This window comes from Penicillium rubens, assembly GCF_028828025.1.
Source record: "Penicillium rubens strain IBT 27055 chromosome Unknown utg000004l_segment0_segment0, whole genome shotgun sequence".
Classification (NCBI taxonomy): Eukaryota; Fungi; Ascomycota; class Eurotiomycetes; order Eurotiales; family Aspergillaceae; genus Penicillium; species Penicillium rubens.
In genome coordinates, this window is record NW_026890602.1 from 2,118,866 (window position 1) to 2,138,003 (window position 19,138).

General features: G+C 48.7%; 8 protein-coding genes across 8 annotated transcripts; 4 read left to right on the forward strand and 4 right to left on the reverse strand.

The window, feature by feature from the left end:
* Positions 1-2,836: 2,836 nt before the first annotated feature.
* N7525_010772 (alpha/beta hydrolase) lies at positions 2,837-4,085 on the forward strand (the record flags this gene model as incomplete). The annotated part of the gene is made up of 3 exons (XM_002561242.1): positions 2,837-3,099; positions 3,152-3,354; positions 3,436-4,085. 3 exons carry the CDS (start codon positions 2,837-2,839, stop codon positions 4,083-4,085), a joined length of 1,116 nt encoding a protein of 371 aa, XP_002561288.1.
* Positions 4,086-4,864: 779 nt separating this feature from the next.
* N7525_010773 (uncharacterized protein) lies at positions 4,865-5,131 on the reverse strand (the record flags this gene model as incomplete). The annotated part of the gene is made up of 1 exon (XM_061215216.1): positions 4,865-5,131. One exon carries the CDS (start codon positions 5,129-5,131, stop codon positions 4,865-4,867), a length of 267 nt encoding a protein of 88 aa, XP_061067728.1.
* Positions 5,132-7,690: 2,559 nt separating this feature from the next.
* Positions 7,691-8,557, reverse strand: sha1 (putative calmodulin-binding protein Sha1; the record flags this gene model as incomplete). Its single annotated transcript, XM_061215217.1, has 1 exon — positions 7,691-8,557. One exon carries the CDS (start codon positions 8,555-8,557, stop codon positions 7,691-7,693), a length of 867 nt encoding a protein of 288 aa, XP_061067729.1.
* Positions 8,558-9,100: 543 nt separating this feature from the next.
* On the reverse strand, positions 9,101-10,192 carry N7525_010775 (uncharacterized protein; the record flags this gene model as incomplete). The annotated part of the gene is made up of 1 exon (XM_061215218.1): positions 9,101-10,192. One exon carries the CDS (start codon positions 10,190-10,192, stop codon positions 9,101-9,103), a length of 1,092 nt encoding a protein of 363 aa, XP_061067730.1.
* A 475-nt stretch (positions 10,193-10,667) lies between these two features.
* On the forward strand, positions 10,668-11,666 carry N7525_010776 (Zn(II)2Cys6 transcription factor domain-containing protein; the record flags this gene model as incomplete). The annotated part of the gene is made up of 1 exon (XM_002561239.1): positions 10,668-11,666. One exon carries the CDS (start codon positions 10,668-10,670, stop codon positions 11,664-11,666), a length of 999 nt encoding a protein of 332 aa, XP_002561285.1.
* A 742-nt stretch (positions 11,667-12,408) lies between these two features.
* nscB (metallo-beta-lactamase type thioesterase nscB) lies at positions 12,409-13,378 on the reverse strand (the record flags this gene model as incomplete). The annotated part of the gene is made up of 2 exons (XM_002561238.2): positions 12,409-13,104; positions 13,169-13,378. 2 exons carry the CDS (start codon positions 13,376-13,378, stop codon positions 12,409-12,411), a joined length of 906 nt encoding a protein of 301 aa, XP_002561284.2.
* Positions 13,379-14,938: 1,560 nt separating this feature from the next.
* On the forward strand, positions 14,939-16,988 carry N7525_010778 (vezatin family protein; the record flags this gene model as incomplete). Its single annotated transcript, XM_002561237.1, has 5 exons — positions 14,939-14,987; positions 15,042-15,232; positions 15,288-15,769; positions 15,826-16,277; positions 16,330-16,988. The coding sequence occupies 5 exons, from the start codon at positions 14,939-14,941 to the stop codon at positions 16,986-16,988; spliced, it is 1,833 nt and encodes a 610-aa protein (XP_002561283.1).
* A 288-nt stretch (positions 16,989-17,276) lies between these two features.
* Positions 17,277-18,762, forward strand: N7525_010779 (proliferating cell nuclear antigen; the record flags this gene model as incomplete). The annotated part of the gene is made up of 6 exons (XM_061215219.1): positions 17,277-17,308; positions 17,619-17,707; positions 17,779-17,819; positions 17,884-18,313; positions 18,392-18,678; positions 18,745-18,762. The coding sequence occupies 6 exons, from the start codon at positions 17,277-17,279 to the stop codon at positions 18,760-18,762; spliced, it is 897 nt and encodes a 298-aa protein (XP_061067731.1).
* Positions 18,763-19,138: the final 376 nt, after the last annotated feature.

A 19,138-nucleotide genomic window follows, 5' to 3' on the forward strand; every position in this document is an offset into this window, starting at 1 on the left:
GATTGAGATCTGTAGTCTGGGTGTTGAAAGCCGGTCTATGCACTGCCCATTACCTGGTTACTCGGATGCCTAGGACGGAGTATGTTAGCACGAATTCTTGTGCATTGTACATGGTACCTATAGATAGTTATGCGGTGTACGATGTATACACTTCACCATTGGAAACAGGATACGATCGACACTGTGGCGTACCTTCACCTCTTCTATTGCAGGCATACGGCTTATAACTATCTCAAGACCTGCATAAACAGATATAGCAACCTCTCATAGAGCACCAATCCAACTTGGCACACGCCACTTTGCGCAATATTGCGGCTCTTGCAATCGCTATAGATGGTCATCCCTGCGAATCCACGTCAGATGCGCCCGAACTCTTCAAAGTTCAAGGCACCAGAATACCTGCGACATTTCGATTTCGACGCACATATCGCCACTGTTCAACATGGCAGATGCAAATCTTCTAGAAGTGCTTGATAATCAAGGACCCCCACCTGCCCATGACCTCCTCTCCGCTGAACATGGTTGGCCGTCACGTTTGATCATCGGGTGCGAAATCGACTTGCCAATGATCGTTTCAACATGGGTACATAGGAAACCCGTGTTTCGAAACATGGCATCGGATGCCGGAAAATTAATACTTGAGCGAGTCTGCAGACCGCAAGTACGGAGATGAGAACATTGAATCCGGAACGGTCGCATATAGGTGTCAGCAGTCGGGGAGACACTGTCTAGCCAGTAATATGAACATCTGATAATCTCCGGTCGCATATACAGCCCAAATGACCATGATGCAATTTTAAACCCGTGGACACCTCGCACATGACACGGCGTTGATTATTGAAAATTTGTATATCAATCTATGGCGGGGTGATGATAGGGTGCCTTCGCAGGTGCCGAGATGACACGGACTGAAACATATACTAAGCTGCAACATTGAATTCAGAACCAGAACCAGAACCAGAACCTACAATATTATCCAATATATTGTAAGGTGTATTCAGTACGGAGGATGCACATCGAAGCGGCAAACGAAACGATGTTTCCAGCAGTTTCATGTTCATCGCAATAACCCCAACCACAAAGCATCTAACCATGGAAATATCCATCGATGATCACCGAAAGAGGGAGGAGATGGGCACTATTAGCGTTCTCTCGACAAAACACAACTACGTCATCGCGCAAGAACCTACAATATACCGTTCTATCATTCGCTCGATCGCCAGCCAATCCCTGTGCAATATGATGCCCGTTTCAAGCTGGGGCCTTTTGTGTAGGCGACTCGAGCGGTTATGAGAATACAAGGACGGGATTAACCGGTCTGTGGATGAAGTTAATATCCATATCAGCGATGCGCTTTGTTCGACCACGGGTTCCGAAATAGGGGCTTGTGCTTCTAACTTACTTTCAACATACAGTATACAACATACGTTTCAGATGCTTATTCGACTCTCCGCACTAGTGACATCACAGGAGATGGGCATGATATGGTGGTCGAACGCGTGTCTGGTTGCTATGGCAGCTCTTGCTTTGATCGTGACTTGCATTAGTTATACGGTGTTTTCCGAGGTGGTTCTGCGTCGATCTACTGTACGCCGGTGCTTGTCCTATACGATGTACGACATAGGGCTTGTGATACACAACATATTGATGATATATGGCCGTGCGATGAAGACAGTCAATGTTTATTGGTGATAATGTGGGGTCTCATTGTTGGGGATCTTCGTGGGAGATCTATCTTGGGGCCCCTGCTGTATAATGCGGCACCTGCACTAGAAATGATTATTTATACGAGAAATTTCATTGATGGAATCATAGGGCATGAGGATGATTCTTTTTATGCTCAATACTGCGCTAAGATAGTCGGACCGTTTTTTTCTGATTCGATATCATCAGCATGTAGGGAGGCACAACTACCTTATATCTCCCTAAGTTGGAAACCAGAGTTACGGTCAAAATACAACGCATAGGCGTTCATATGGGTCATTAACCGTTCCTTATATTTTCCTTTCATGTTACTGCATACGAAACGAGATTATATCCAAAAAAATCCCTTTAGCATCATTTCAGTTGTTGTACATGTGTCACTAACCTGCCCTGTCCCTGGATTTGATACTACATAATATGAGTCACACATCTCTCTCTGTCTATCTCTTGGGGCAGTCAAGTTATTGCGCATCTGAGTAAAATGTCTGTTTGCAATATCAGTTTACATCATGGTACCACGCAGCAATATTCAGCATTTTCCCTCACCGAACTTGTAAAGAATCCTCCCAACAACTGAATGAGCTCATTGATTCGACTCGCGAATTGCACACAACAGATACATACAGTTTACTTAACAGTTCATCTAGGTCGTCTTGCTTTTGTGGCTGCCGCTATGTGCATACCAGCCAGTAGTACGCCTTGCCCTTCATTTACCGATATACCGAGGCAAAAGAAACAGTGGTCATACTAGGACACTCGCACGAAACTCAGGATTGAGAGATCAAGGATATGAGTCAGATGGAAGTAAGCGAGTATCTCTGATGCTCTGTGCACATATCCCATGAGGCTGAGGGGGCGGGGGCTGGCACATCCGCTTCCATTGTCGGCCCCTAGTTTCCTTTGGGTTTATATGGCACAATTATGATATACTAAAATATTGAGAAAAGGGGCCAATTGATGCCCGTCTAGTCACTTAGATAGAGAAATTGCGGTTAAACGATTATCAGCCTTAGGGCGCCACAATCAAGCTTACTAGTCCTCTTTGATAGATGCCTATTCCCTCCCACAATTCGAGCTGAAAACCTCCGCCTTTAGTATCTCTAACCCAACTTGCCATCCCAACCTCTAAGCAATGGAATATCCCACAACATCTCCTCGCTCGTTTGCCACCTCTTATGTCTCCAACCCCCGCTTCCATCGCTCCTTCACGATCGAGCCAACTCCGACTCATGGCCCTCTCAATGTGACTTACGCCGACTACGGCCGCGAGCCCGATGAGAACGGAACTACTCCGACACTACTCCTAATGCCGGGCATGTTTTCATCTCGGTATATCGGAATCTGTCTGCACACAATCGCCGAGAAATGGGGCGTGCGCGTTTTGGTTGTTGATCGGTAGGTGAACCTAGGCTTAGTATAACATGAAGCAAGCTCATATCGTACATAGTCCCGGGATGGGAAATTCCACCGACGTGGCGCTGTCGCAGCGAGTTTCCACCTGGATCGAGACCGTCCCACGGCTTTTGGCACATTTAGACATCCAGCATGTTTCGTTGGCGTCGCATAGTGCTGGCACTATTTATCTGTTTAATACCCTCTATCATTGCCGGGATATCCTGTATCCCGAGAAATCGATGGTCAGCCTTCTTGGTATGTTGCATTTCCACTCTGTTCTTTCTATATTGGATGGACGTATTCCAACGCCAAGCTCAAGATCTAACCACACGATAGCGCCGTGGGTCGACCCCGCCAAGTCAGGCATTACATCTATGAAAATGGCCCAATATATCCCTACTCCAGCCTTCAAGCTCTGGAATCGTATACCACGTCTCTTTCTCGCCAATGATGGGTCTGCGACAGCGACGAGTGGAGCAATGATTGCTAAGCTCTCTGCCTCCTTCCCCTCAAAGAGTGGTGATGACCAGGCACAGAATCGTCTCCACATTGCGCAGAACTACGGGTTAGACCTAGACCAACAGAAGGAGATAGACTCTTTGATGATGCAGGGGATGTTCAAGGAGAACACAGTTGGCTCTAATAGCGAGGCGATGCAGTGTCTGCGGAAGGAACCTGACACGTGGGGTAAATGTGAAGACTATAAGGTCTTTGTACGCGAGTTGGTTGAGCTCGAAAGAGGGAGAGGTGGTGCGCCATTGAAAGTTCAGGTATTCTTTGCTGAGTCTGATAGCATGATTGGGAGGAAGGGTCAAGATTATGTTGAGACATGCTGGCATCAAATGGATGATGGGGACCTGGGTACAATTGAATTTGATTCGAGGGTGATACCTGGCACTGACCATGATAGCTTGGTCCCGTCTGCAGAAGTGTGGGAAAGCATCTTCAAGAAAATGCAAAGAGCAGAAGACGATAGCTCAATGTAGTTCTTGGAATAGCCTTAGCTTTTTGATATGATCCGATTACCATTCTCCCGCCTGGTTTCAGAGGCTTGTTTTCTAACAGATTGAGCATTTGTTTGCTATTTGCAAGGTATAAATACCCTTGCGTTTACAAATTGAGTGGACGTTGTTGGGACGGCCCTCATCCTCTATGGATGCCTCTTTTCGCTGGCAGACTAAGCGCTTGTTTGATTTATGCGGCCTCTAGCTATAAAAAGGCCTTCTTTTGCTAGTTTGAATACAATCTCTTCCTTCTCCATCTCCCCAGTGCATGGTAGACTATAAAGCTTCAACAATCATCATTTCTTCTTCTTCTTCTGCCCCCCCCCCCACCTTTTAGGGTAGGTTCTGTGGAGAACCATTAGAAGCAAGACACTAATCTCATCGCACAGATAACATCCAAATGCGATCCAACGCTTTCTCATGTTTTACACGGAGGATACATCTGATCGATACCTGCCATTGATTCTGAAACTATGCAATGCTTTATATTGAATCTTCTACAACTGCCACGAAAACCATCCGAACAGCACAATCGCCGTCAGTCAAGCAGACCCAGCGGCCTAAGGTCAGAATTGGTAGAATATCTGAAAGAACAAAAGAAGATACACCAAGACAAAGCCGTAGAGAGATCTGGTAAAAAGGTGCAGAAAAAGTCGCAGAGACTCGGACCTGCTTCAGTGTTCGATCCTCTTCTCGCCAAGAGCAGGTGGTATGATCCGCTGATTCGACGAATCCGGAGAAAGGAAAAAGAGCAGAAGATCTTATTTCCATTTCCCAGCATCTTCCGTTCCCTGGGCGACTCGCTTCGCCCCGTTCTCAAGACCTGAGCTTACGTTACTGAGGGCATTCCCAATCGGCTCGCCAGCGCTCCCCGTCGCGCTTGTGATGGTATCGCCGACACCTCGCCCAGCAGTTCCTGCTACTCCACCCACTGTGCGAGTGACACCGCCGAGTGTGTTTCCAAGTGTGGAGGTGACGAATTTGGCAGCTCCGGTGGCGCCTTTGTCTTGATTGGAGTCGTTGGGCATGACGTGTTGATTGGGGTTTGTGGTAGGTTTCAGTGGGTTTGAAGGAAATCGAGTTTTGGAACGTAAGGAGATAAGATATAGTTATAGGTGAATATTGATGAAAATAAAAGAAACAGGCAGAAGTTATATTGGAGCGTGCGCCCTATGACATCATGGGGTGACATAGTGGCACGTTTCCAGGACTACAATATAGATCGGTTGTTAACTTACAGGGCTGAAAAGATGAGAATGCCATCAAAAGAAGAGCCTCACATCCAACAAGCTTCATTTCCTGAAAAACGACTTCTACCTCTCCCTCTGCCTTGAATCCTTGAGTATAAGCACGCGAATAACCCTTCTTCAAAAGATCACCAGTAACCAGATGCTTGAAGAAGTGGCAGTAAGAAAAGCTTCTTTCACATGAGGTGGTGTATCGAGGAAGTGCTCCGAACATCCGTTCCTCGTCAGCGCGATCATAGGCATTCATGCTTCTATCAGGGATTTGGGCCTGTGTTGGCTTCACCCCGTATTTGGGCTACTAGTCAACAGCGCCACGAAGAGGCCCAAGCTCGTTGCTGTTGGGGAGCATGCTGAAGTTTTTCGACAACAGACAATGCTCGTTAAAAGAAATCGACTGTCACCCGTTATAGGCGGCGGGTATTTTGGCAGTCACCTATTGCAGGTGCGCACATCCTTTTGACAAAATCAACTGTCGCCCGTTATGGGCGCATGGGTATTTTGAGGATCGCCCATTACAGGTGCCCACGTCTTCATGTCACAAGGGCACATATCCCTTCTTTTTGCCTTCCCAAGTCCAGCAGATGGTACTAGTCCTGTTGTGAATTCGCAGAAGGGGTCAACCGCATGTCACTTCAAAAGCAACGTAGAATATAATTGTGGCCAAGTCGTCCATATGAGCTGGAGGAGCCATGTTCCACCAGCAGTACCTAGGCATGCTTGCATCTTCAGAAATGACCCACAGGATTTCAAGGGCTCATTCGAGATGTTCTCGCTTTTCAGGTACGTGAGATACCGATCATGGTAGTAGGCAATTGTTAGGAAAATCTCATGATTATCCTGCGAGACAAGGAGGAGTTCTATCAAGGCCGGTCAGGATATGGCTCCTGGCAGTGCCATCTCATCAAACTCACCGAGAATGGCACTTTCGGTCTTGGTTGTCGCCGTGCATGATCTGTGCAATCGTCTTGCTTGTCTCTTGCCATAAAATATCCAGAGGCTTATCTGGATCTCTTCTGCAGATTCAAAACGGTCAGTTTCGAAGCCAGATGGAGATTTGGTAGGATGTGGAGAGTGGGCTTTGGAGTGACAACTTCTCTGCGCTTGCGTCCTATTCCTGGTCCTCTTCGGGCACGTTGGGCTTGGAAGGGATGGGAGTTTTGGAGGCCTCAGAGAGTTGGAGGCAGTCAACATGTAAAACAATATAGCTTTTTTGCTCGAGAGGTTTCTGGGAATGCGATGTAAGAGTAGGAATCTCGGAGAGGAAATGTGGCGAGGCTGCAAGTGCGCTCCTGCCCTGGAAGGTCCTGCATTACATGGCAGGTGCGTTCCTACATGTGACGTGATCCGGTACAGCCAGAAGACATATTGACACCTTACAGAACGATCCAATCGATGTCCCACCCTCTACCCCACGGTCTCTGAATGTGCGAAGCCATATCCTGATGCTGAGATCGATGTCACCGTCAACAATACCATTGGCTCCCGGAGGCATCCAACCTTTGCCTGAAAACGAAACAGTCAGCCTCCGGACGGATACAATCGGGGCGAAGAAAATTACCAGCATCAACTTGAGCTCATACACGGGCAGTCGCGGCCGCAGAGAGCATCAGGTGGAGCCAAATTCCGTCACCACCGTGGTCAAGGGCGGCCGGAGGAGCGACAACATTTCCGGCTCCATCACCGGGAGCTACGGGACCGGCCACAGCCGCGCCAGCTCCCGCATTATCGCCACCGGCCGTACCACTATCGTCACCGTCACCATCGTCTACGCTCCACCTTTGCTAGAGATTCTATCGTGATTGCGTCTCGCCGTGGAGCCTTTTGTGTGCTTCCTTCTCGGCCTGTAGCTCAGCGGCACTCTGCATGACTGTCTGCGTTGATCGGCTGCTATTGCCGGGCCCGACTCAACCGCCTTGACGCACATCACTGACGACGGAACTCATAGGTAATTGGTTAAGACCGGTTACGGAGCTGGGATGTTTGAGCTAGATTGCGGAATAGCAAAGTTGCCGTAAACCTCGTAGTGAGTATCTCGATTTGAATTAGAAGAAACCCAAGCTAGACTAGCAGAAACCAATTTAGTTGCCATATAGACGTTCTCGTCTGACAGCTTTGTCCCGTTCGGAGGAGGTGTTATTTGATGAGCTGGAAGAAACACGGCAAAAGCAGTTCGATTATCATAAACAAAATCGGGGACAAAAAGCCCTGCCTGTCAAAACGCGGTAGGGGTATCATTTCATAAACAAGGAAAGGTCATAAGAAAGAAGTGAAAATGTGAGAAATGTGAAAGAAGAGTGAGAAAGAAAGAAAGAGAAACAGAAAGGAAAAATAAAGGCCATTTTAGAGGCGCCGAATGCCTCGGCGGCCAGAACTCTGGTGGCCCTGGCGTACAGAACGTCGCTGAGAAGCAGGTTTGCGGCGGCTCGTCTTTTCAGTGTTCTCTGCCAGCTTGGCCTTCTGCTTCTGCGCTCGCAGCTTGCAGGCTTTGACACCACGCCACCATCGAGTAATCACCTCACATGCCAACTCCGCCTTGGCCGTGGCGGTACCGCACGCGTGCTTATTTCGTCGTTCTATAAATGACCGCCATGCCCGTTGAATAACGATGGCGGAGAAGGCACGCTTTAAGGCAGAGGCCACAGGATTCCCAGCAGGTGGTGAAGGTTCCATCCTTTTGGGGACTCTGACGACATTTTCTCGAGTTTCACCTAGAGCCACTCGCTTCAGTGGCTCTATTTGGGCTTCTTTTGGCTTGATTGTCATGCATGCTCTGCGACTAGTGTTTTGCACGACTGGATGGGCCATTTTCGACACCGGTGAATGATCTTCTGATTTGCTTTTTTTGTTGGTGATGACGGGAAATCCAGGGGGCACGTTTTCCTTGCCGCCACCTGTTCCAGGGACATCGACTGTTGTCGCCCTTGTCTGGAAAAGCTTAAAGTTTTGCTGAAGCGGAGCTTTGCGAGTAGATCCAGCCAACGGCTTTTGTACCTGGTGTCTAGCACGTTGCGACTTGAAGCTGCTGATCTCAGCATCGCCTGAAATATGTGGAACAGTGTCTTTGATTTGCCGCTTGGGCGGACTGAAAAGACGCCTGAAGCTGATGGGAGTAAAGTCATCAGACGGAATGTATATTGTATCACATCGTGTTGAAGACACCTGCCTCGACGAGCGGGGTGTCGGACCTTCGTCGGGAAGACCTGACATGATGTCGAGGCTTCCTAATAAGATGTGAGATTTCATGCTGAGAGGAAAGCTGGCTCAATTATTTTGAAAGCGAGGGAATGTGTCGGGATTGTTGTGCAGAGAAGCGGTGAGGTCAATCAAGGGATGGAATCCAACGCGGGGAAGACGCGGGGTGAGGGTTGATGTTATCAACAAACTCGGGCAACGGTACTGTGGCGTATCAGATCAATAGAGATCGAGAATCGCGTGTCTGGAACACTCGATTGCTATGAGACCCATGTTGACCTGTGGACGGGTTGTCCAGGGCAACACGTGGGGGTCAACACGTGACAGTATCAAAGTATCGGCTGAAATAGGAATAGGAGGACCAGATCGGACCTAGATAGAATATTCTCTCCAGTGCAAACCAGCAGTCCCACCCTTCATGCGAGAGTACATTCTAAAGTCTTCTTCCCTTTCAGGGCTTGTTGTACGTTCTTACAGATGCAGATCTGTCAAGTTGGATATGGCTCTAGTTCAATATATGCACTTGTCACTCCACCGAGGCGGATTTGGATCATGGGATCATGGTGTTACCAAAGCTGTCATCAGATCAGCCTTACTTCCATGAACTTCCTTCAACAGGTGCGTCACTAGCCGGTCACGCGTGATGCCCGGGAGCCCGGCTGATGGGAACCTAGCTTCAGCTCCAAAGCCCTGCATCACTTTCGGGTATGAGTCAGTTGTTTCCCGCATGCGGGCTGAAAGGGTCTCAATCAGTCGCTGCATATGTTGTAACTCGCGTAGTGTCACTTGCGCCTGAATACTCAAGCCCATCGCCTGGTCGTCAACCGAGTGGTCTCCGATCGTGACAGGCTGATGAACCACCTTCTCCAACGATGCAGGGCCCTGGTTGGGCGCACTATTTACGCTGTGCCCAGAGGAACTGCTGTGGCCATCTATGAAGCACGCGTGGATCATCGCGCGGTACCACGCAATTAATCGGGAACAAATAATTGCTAGGATCAGCTGGTTCTGTGGGCGGAGTGCGCAGGCACACTGTAGCATGTGGCAGACTGAGATGCCTGCCTCTTTATTTGCTTTAAGGACAGAGCCAGACATGCGTGGCGACCCGGCTCCGTTGGTATCATAGCTGCCGCCGTTTCGGCGGGAGACACAACTGGTCTGGGGGATGTGGAGCGAGCGAAGGGATTGTGTCACAGTTATTATGCAAGGAGTACGATGTTGTGCGAGGCAAGAAACTGCTACAGTCGATTGTGGTGATGTTTGTAATGGAGTGAGGATTGAATCCGGAACAGCGAATAGTGGTGTGGAGGGATCGGGAAGCGTGGAGCAATCCAGCGTCGGTTCATCATGATCGTCAAATCTATCGGAGCCCAGACAATGTATAGGACCAGGCCAGAGGTCAGGAACAGCTCCAAAAGACATGGAGTGAGTCCCTGCAAAAGTCTCAAGATATGTATCGGGGTCAAGATCGACATTCAGATCGAGATCTAGGTCGTCTATTGATGCATCTGCGAACAGACCATGACTGGACTCCACAGATGGATGAAATAGATCATCATGGGCGGTACACTGGGCGAATATGAATTGCCGGTCGTTTGCAAGAGACATCGAGTCCTCGGCGCTTGGATTATCAGGGATTGAGGCTTCCATCGCATGGTGGTACTTTTCCCCTGATTGCGCCTCAACCTTGGCTTTGATGCTCGGCCGGGGTGGGTCCTAACCCGATTTGTGCTAGTGCTTATTCTACGCGTCGAAGGATTTACGAGGTTACATCGCGACGCCAGTTTCTCTCGGTCTCTAACTTTATAAGACATCCCACGATTCTGAAAACAAAATCATATCCGGGAGCACTGCCTGGATAATGCTCGAAGTGTCGATTGCTCCACAGCTTCACTTGCATACTCCTTATATCTTGGCAAGGAGGGGCGCAAGTGGGTTGCAGGCGGAAGCAGGACCAGGCGGAAGCAGGACCAACGCATCTAGGTAAGGGAAATTGAATACAAAAGCTATGCAAAGATGCCACAAAAAAAAAAAAAAAAAAAAAAAAGGACTAACTAACTTCGGAATTATTTGAATCAGCCTCTGTCTATCTGCAGTCTTCTCATGACAAGCAGGGGCCAACGCCATGAATCGCAGCCGCATCCAAAGTTCGCGATCGTCCAAAACCAGTCTTCCCAATACCAGCTCTTCGTTGCAAACCCCCAAACTCAAAGATTCCTGTGACAAATGCTCTGCCTCGAAATTACGTTGTACTAAGGAGAAACCATTCTGTACCCGCTGCGATAAGCTTGGATACACATGCTTTTACAGCCCAGCAAGACGGGCTGGTCGCCCCTACCGGTCAAGAAACCAGCTCCCAGAGGATAGAGACAGTGAAGAGTCGAATCGGCCCTCTGCAAGTCATATAACCACGACCCATTTTGTAGACGAGAGCGCGAGACTCTACTCCCGCTTCAATGGTTCCTCCATACCCATCGGCGCGACATCCAATATCTCAAACTCAGATTCCACTCCGTGCAATAACAAAACGGCAAAACCAGACCCCAATATCGCAAAAGACTACGATAGCTCGGATCCGGATTGCATGTTAGTTGCTCTAGACATATTTTCCGAACTAGAAGTGCCAGCAGAGCAATTGAGACGAGCATCCCCCGTAGACGCAAGCCTTCTCAGGACAACCGCACAAACCATTACAGCAGCTTTCCATCGCCTCTCTACAATTTTGACCTGCCCTTGCTCTGAGCGAGCGGAGGTGGGGATGCTCATTTCGGCAATTTGCATGTCTATCATCGACATGCATGCCGTCACAATTTCAACCTTTGCGAAAGATCAGCCTCCCACTGGGCTTCCCAGCCAACAGACGCCGTGCGAGAGTTCCAGTGCAGGGTCTCATAGGTCGCCTGAACATGAGGCTATTGCTATGCAGGCTTTTACAGAGCTTTCGGAGCTGGCCAGGCTCATTGTACAGCTTACTGAGCGCTATGACGAAGGCAACGGGGCCCTAAATAGGAATGGTCTAGGAAAGGTATCGGAGCTGCCAACAGACACCCTGCCAGGAATGGCTACTTGCCTGCGAGAGAGGTTTCAGCAAATCGCGAATGATGCTACTCATTGGTTTGGATAGATGTGGATCTCCGTTCTTCAATGTGGCGGCTCTTTAGCCTCCACTTCTGGGGTATTCCAATCTTGTATTCAAGCGGTCGGTTAATGGCGATCTTCTGAGGTAGGGTTAGGCTCCATTCACTTGCTTACACTTTCATGTATCCAAGGCATAGGGAGAGATAGAAGCTTTTTGTGGACAAATGGAACTATTTCAATGCGAGGTCTTTTGCCTTCATGACATTCCCTTCTTTTTATTATACAGAAGGAATAAGAGTTTTCAACCGTATCATCTTTGTAGATGATGAATTATTTCTCTCGCCGAAACCAGTATGTATGTAGCAGTCCGAAGATTGTGATTCTACAATGGTGATACCATAATAAATGGCACGCATTGAAAGATGGTTGGCAAAAGGGGTTGACGTGCCAACATTGTCCTACTTCCAATTCCATGGATTACAGGGACAGATGGCCGCTTATGCGGCCTCTATACATGATTATAAACACTCGGATAATTTGGATATCCAGTTAGTCGAGAAGCACAATTACAGAAATTATCAGACATCACAGGCTGGTGAGGTCCGAATCGAGAATTTTAAGGGCTGTCACCGTCGATATTGGCGGGTAAACTCACTGGGCGTGAAGTATAGCTCAGCTCAGTTACTTGGGGAGATAACGCGCCTTAATTGTCAGAACATGTTTCGGAATTTCGATCATATGCATTAGTCTAATCTACTCCAATTGATCAATTGACAAAGTTAGTCTATCTACAGCATAAACCACTTCTTCTCTTGCCCTGCGGCAGCCAATCCAACTTTGCCCTCATCGGCTAGTTTCGACAGAACCTGCGCTATAAACGGTCCAGCCATCGCCTCCATCTCAAGCCCGTAGAGGCATATGACGATCTCCCGCGTCGTCAAGGAGGTTCTTGACTTGTTTTTACCCCCGACAAAAGCCGATAAGACTTTCTTTTCTCGTAGTTCCCAGTGTCTGCTCCAGACTACGAGTTTGGCTGGTAGGTCGTCAATCACGGCACCATGCCCAGGGTATCCAACTGTTATCTCTTCATTGCGCGCACTTTGGGTCATGACTTGCAAACTTTTCATGTATCGTCCTAGATCTTCCACAACAACACTGCTTCCATGTCCAAGCACATTATCACCTGTGAACATGGCGCCGCTTTCCTCCAAGACAAAGCACATGTGGTCTTGACTATGTCCGGGCGTGAACAACGCTCGCAGCGTAGTTCCTTCAGCAGTAAAAGTTTGCCCATTGCGAATCGAATGTTGGCCCTGGTCCGGATGGGCCTTGTAGACCGCCGTGGCCAGCTGTGGATACTGCGCTAGTAGCGCCGGGAGACCACCGGTATGATCGGTATGCCAGTGGGTTAGCAGCACCTGGGAAATGCTCAACTGGTGTTGTGCAAGATAGTTGACCAGAGTGGTGAGCCAGATTGGACACCCCTGTTGACATGATTGTCTTGTTTAGTCCCCAAGGTACTTAATTGGGATGGCCAGAATCACTCACTTGTCCTGTATCTATTAAAATCCGTTTCTGGCCACTTCCCACTAGGTATGTATTGGTTCCTTGGAGTTGCATGTCTCCTGGGTTTCCGCCAAGTATTCGCACCACCTCTGTGCTGAGTTCTGCAACAGCTGGGAGATATGGCAGTCCAGCGTTTCGTGCCGATAGATATTCCTGCCAGCCTGGCTGCATCCACACTTTCGGAGGTGACATTTCCCTTGGTGATTGACTCGAGATGCCCCGGCAGGCTTTGCGACTCGAGTAAGCAGTGTTAGAATTGAAAGGTGGGGGCCCTTGGACTTTGGTGAGCATATGCAGGCACATGCATGGCTGCCTGATATACCAGGCCTTTATCTTCACCTGGGAAAATTCCCATGTCCTATTTCTGCGTCCCATTGGGATTTATCTCTTTCCTTCTAATACATTAGACAGTTTCAATATTCATAGAGAAGAGGAGATAGACAGGAGGAAGCGAGAAGTTGTGGCGGAAGGAAAACACGTAAAAAAATAACGATCACAACCGACAACGACCGATAGACCTTGCAAACGTCAAGAGAGCAAAAATGAGAGAATGCCCTCAGGTGTTAGCTAACTCCAGGTAAACTAACGCCGAAGGGCACGGAAGGTAGGGACTTAAGATCAACTTTAAGGGAAAAGACATCCAAAAAACAGTAACCAGCAAATTTTGAATCTGCTGAAGAGAACATACAATTCTTAACCCTGGTGATTATGCTGACACCCCTTTTTCCTGCCAACCTCTAATCTGGGCTGACTGATCATCTTGTAGGATATTGAGACGAGGTGCATTGCACGTACGGAGTACGTTACTTTTCAACAGAGCAGACAGTGAAAGGTAGAGTCTTCAACCCCTTACTTGCTGGAGATTTGCACCTACTAATCTCTCATAGGAGTCAAGTCTGTTACTTCCAGGCAACTCTGCATGGCTAACAAGGCAGCTGATATCCTGCGAAACATCATCCCGGCCACGTCGGAAGAATTCCAAATTTGATCGATGATTGGGTCCTTGATAACAAGAAGAAAATGACATGCAGATGTACATCATACATGGAGTACGGCGGGATTTAGGGTCTAAGTATGATAACTCCACGTTGTACTTCAGATGGATTATAGATGGCTGTCTGTTTGCCTGTCACGAAGGAAGTTGTCAATCATTCTTGGGAAAAAGAAAATAAAACAGAAGCATGATCGTCATTCTAGAAGCATGGTGATCGATCCCCCAAATGGATGCATGTGGATGCCATCTATGCCAGGCCAACGATGTTTGATGACTCATCATTATGCGCATAAACCGGTGAGGGCTCTCATGCAGCTTATGGCCAGCTCAACAAGACGTACAGAAGTACATTGTAAACCTTGTTGATCCCCATTGATCAGATTGGCTGCAGCCTAAACATGTACATATATGCATGTATGTAGTTATATGTATCATCTAATCTCCTTTAAATTAAATATAGAACCCTTACTCCGTACTCCATACTTGTAAAATCATCATCGCCAGGAACAGGTAAGTGGGTCAAGTCTAAATTAGCCTCTCGTGACCGGGAGACCTCCTTTCCCCGGACGTGCCTCAACGTGGCCCCAGGCATTTGCAACATTTAACATTCACATTATTTAGCGATCGGTACTTTTCTTTCGGCCAGGCACCTGTCATTCTGCGACATGGATCTGTAAGCGCCTGTCTTACCACCTGTTTTGCGTCACCACTTCGCCCACCTTCTCCGCTCTCCTGTCACCGTGGCGTGATCCCGCAACATGGAATCAATCGTGTATGAGAACTCGCCTTTGGCCGACTATTTGGAAGGTTTGCTATGCCCGAGGTACCCGAGGAATTCAAATCCACTGACATCAGTGCCAGGGGAGGGTGGAAACGAAGAGAGTTGGCCCGTTGAGGAGAATCAAGGCGACGATGATCGTACCAGTTCCAACTTTGCCCCTCGAGGGGCTTCTAAATTTCAGAATCGCGTTCGAAACAAGCTACCGAAGCCTCTAAATCTACGAGGCACGCCGCAGGGGGAACTAATCGGGAAACTATATGACACTTGCTCGGTACGACCCCTCGTCTACGATAGCATTGGATCATACTAACGCTCCCTCTCCTTAGTCCGCCTTGAATGCCAGATTGGCCCGAAGCGACAATGAACGATTTTTGGAACAATTTGGCTACGTTATTGTCGCGTCGCAACTTTTGAATGAACACAGCGCTCCTTCCTACACATCCGCTGCAGATGTCCTGTCTGCAAAACAACCCTCAGCTCTCCCGTCCCTGTCTACAACCTTTGGAATCCAAGGCGCCATTGTAACAGCCGCTACATCCTTTTCTATCGCTTGGTTATTACATTGGAGCCGTTCAAGGACTGGGTCAGGACTCAGTCTCAAGAAAGTTGGAGTGCTCCTGATACTCGTGCCCGCTGTCGGTGTATTTTTCTACGCTTTCGCGAAACGGCAATGGTTGAAATATCTCCGGCACCAGGCTGTCGAGGCAGCTGGCGCTTTCATTGGAAACGCCCAGGGATTTGACTCTGCTGCGTCAGCTTCCGTGGTCTTCATTCAGGAGGTTGAACTTGTCTCAAGAGGTTATCGGATGTAAGAACATGGCGTTTTTGGTTCAGAATAATACTGAGACTAACGAACTATCGCAGAAGCACTCCTCTACCACCTATCAGTCGGCTGGAGGATCAAGTACAAACGCGACGATGCTTGAGATTGCGCCGAGCGGTCTCTGAATGCTTTTACTCCATGCTCGAACGGTATATTCAATCCCAGAACACATTACGCCCACTTACAGATGAAGGCGACCTGGCGAAATATTACGATATTTATGACATTGGACTGGAAGAACTCGAAGCAGTAGAGGCATCCCTGTCGCAGCGAGCCAACGAAGACCAGTACTCATTGCGTGCCCTGAGGGATCTTTTTGGAAAGCTGTACAGTGTGAGAAAAAGCGTGCTGTGCTGCTTATTAGCTCTCAGCGCCGATGGCGGTGGCTCCGATATTGCTCGGTGGAGTTCTGCTGTCGAGGAAATGCGCGAGCTCGCTGCGGTGACCGGCAACAGCATGCTAAAAATGACAACAATTTTAAACGAGGAGGACCGTGAGTGCTAATCCCTGTTTTATGGCACAAGGACTTTCCCTAACATTCGCAGGTGATACCATTCCCCCATCCCCATTACCTTCCGCCTCACCAAGCAAGGACCACCTGCGTGCTCAGTTTAGACGGCTCAGCTCTTTGTCACAAGGGGTGCGTGCCTTGCATGCTAAAATGCACATCGCCAGCGAGGAGTCACACGCCAATTTAGAACGCGCAGACCCTGATGAGTTCGAAGCCGCCCTCCTTACACAATATGATTCGGTTGGCAGTGATCTTAGAGCTCTTCTCCAAGAGTGGGAAGCTGGCAAAGCCGCATTGACAAACCAACACGATCGCCTTAGTGTCGGGGATCGCTCGCGACCACCAAGTACTTTTTTGTTACCCATGTCCCCTACTCCCAGCTTGGGAGGTTCTACGGCAGTCGAGGGCAGTCCAACTGATGCGCTGAAAGCCTTAACTGGCGAGGGTCGGCCGGATCTGACCCAGACCTATGATGATGAGGAAATTTTCGAAGCTGTTGTACTGCCGGCATCGAGAAACAAGAGGATGTCTTTGACAAGAGACGAGCGTCTTGCACGTGTACGAGAAGACCGTGCCAGACAGGCGATTGCCAGAGAAAAGGCAGATGCCAGCACTAACATGCTCAAGGAACTGGAAATGGTCATCAAGCAGCGACCAGGAAATAACTCTGCGAAACGAGTTACCAGCATCTAAGACCTATCTGGGATCTCTGTCTCGTGCTTGACGCATTCCACAGAATCCCTCCATTTTCGTTCCGCGCCAACTGGCACAGGTTTGACTTCTCCCAGCGCTAGCAGCTGTAAGTCACAAATTGATACCCACGGCATGTACATATAGACGGGGCTCGGCGACAGCGGCGTTTTATTCGAGGATTATTGCTTCTTGCTTCTTGCTTCTTGCTTCTTGCTTCTTGTTACTTTGCTCATTACTTATTTCTTTTGTCCTATTATTATCTGTTCGTCTCTCTTTAAGTGGTCTTCGATGATGGCTCTTTCGGCGTTCATCTCCGTTGAGTATGAGGACCAACGTTGATTCCTTTTCGCAATTTGTACATTACAGCTGGCTCTACTGCAAATGAATTATCCTTCTAAGATCCATACTCGTAATTGTTGATGATTCGTCGGCAAACCCCTAGTTACGAGGATGGACGGAAAGGAGGCCTTATTGCCTTGGCGCCTGAGGTATCCAACTTAAACCCGAAAGGGACATATCGCCAAACGCGACCGCGTCTTCCCCACCCCAAACGCGATCCTTATATTAGACCTGCTGCCTCTTTCACCTTCGCTCAAATACATACCCAGTTCACTATCCTCGACTCCCTAGCACTTTCTTCACTTCAGAAACACTCTCTCCCCCCTCCTATCTTCTTACAGCCCAATTTAAACACACACCTATAAACACAACCATCAAGAGTAAGTCGGCCAACCCCCAAATCGAAAAGATTGTTGTGTGCGAAGGACCGGTAAATTAACTCACTCTCTAGTGCTCGAAGCACGATTGGAACAGGCAAGCCTTCTGAAGCGCGTATGTGACTTATACCACTCACCTAATTCAGCAATGGACAGTTTACTAAAACTGTTGTGTGTAGGTCGTCGACGCCATCAAGGACCTTGTCCAGGACTGCAACTTCGATTGCAATGACTCCGGAATCGCCCTCCAGGCCATGGACAACTCGCACGTTGCCCTAGTTTCCATGCTGCTCCGCGCCGAGGGTTTCTCTCCCTACCGCTGCGACCGTAATATCGCCCTCGGCATCAACCTGCTCTCCCTAACCAAGGTGCTCCGCGCCGCCCAGAATGAAGACATCCTGACCCTCAAGGCCGAGGACTCACCCGATGCCGTCAACCTGATGTTCGAGAGTGCAGAGACAGACCGCCTGAGCGAGTATGACATCAAGCTCATGGATATTGACCAGGAGCACCTGGCCATCCCTGAGACTGAGTACGCCGCCACCGTGGAGATGCCTTCTTCTGAGTTCCAGCGCATCTGCAGAGATCTCAACGCGCTGTCCGAGTCAGGTAAGTGACTTTCCCACCGAGGCGATACTGAAGCCCGACAAAGAGACCGAAGTCCCGCCGTACTAATCTCTTTCGTAGTCGTGATTGAGGCCAGCAAGGAGGGTGTCAAGTTTTCCTGCCAGGGTGATATTGGTAACGGATCCGTTACCATCCGCCAGCACACCAACGTCGACAAGCCCGACCAGAACGTCGTCATCAACCTCTCCGAACCCGTCGCCCTGACCTTCTCCCTCAAGTACCTCGTCAACTTCTGCAAGGCCTCCAACCTGTCCTCATCTGTCGTGCTGCACCTCTCTCAGGAAGTGCCGCTGCTTGTCGAGTACGGTCTGGGAAGTGGACACCTGCGGTTCTACCTTGCTCCTAAGGTAAGTTCTTGATTATTCCAAGGTCAACATGATGGGAAACCAAGCTAACGTGGGGTTTCAACACAGATCGGTGACGAAGAGTAAACGAACATGCGATGGTTCGAGGGGATATGGGCAATGCTAAAAATGAAGCTCGATGATAATGGAGAGAACTTGGAGGAAAATGTTCTTTCACTACGTCCCTGACAACAGGGGATTTTTAACAAGATGTTCACGATAATTTACACATTCAGCGGTCGAGGTTTCGACCTCGCAAATTTTTCCAAACATGCATCCTTCACCTAGAATTCAAGGTTTTCTAACAGTTACGAGTAAAAGAGGAATTTTTATTTCACTGGCCATTCGGCTAGCAAAGAGATGTATTCCATGAGTAATTTATTGTCCACCACTTTGGATAAAACCCCACAAACCCAACACCGAACCTCAGCGACCGAAACCCAACGAGCCCGCAGGCAAAAGA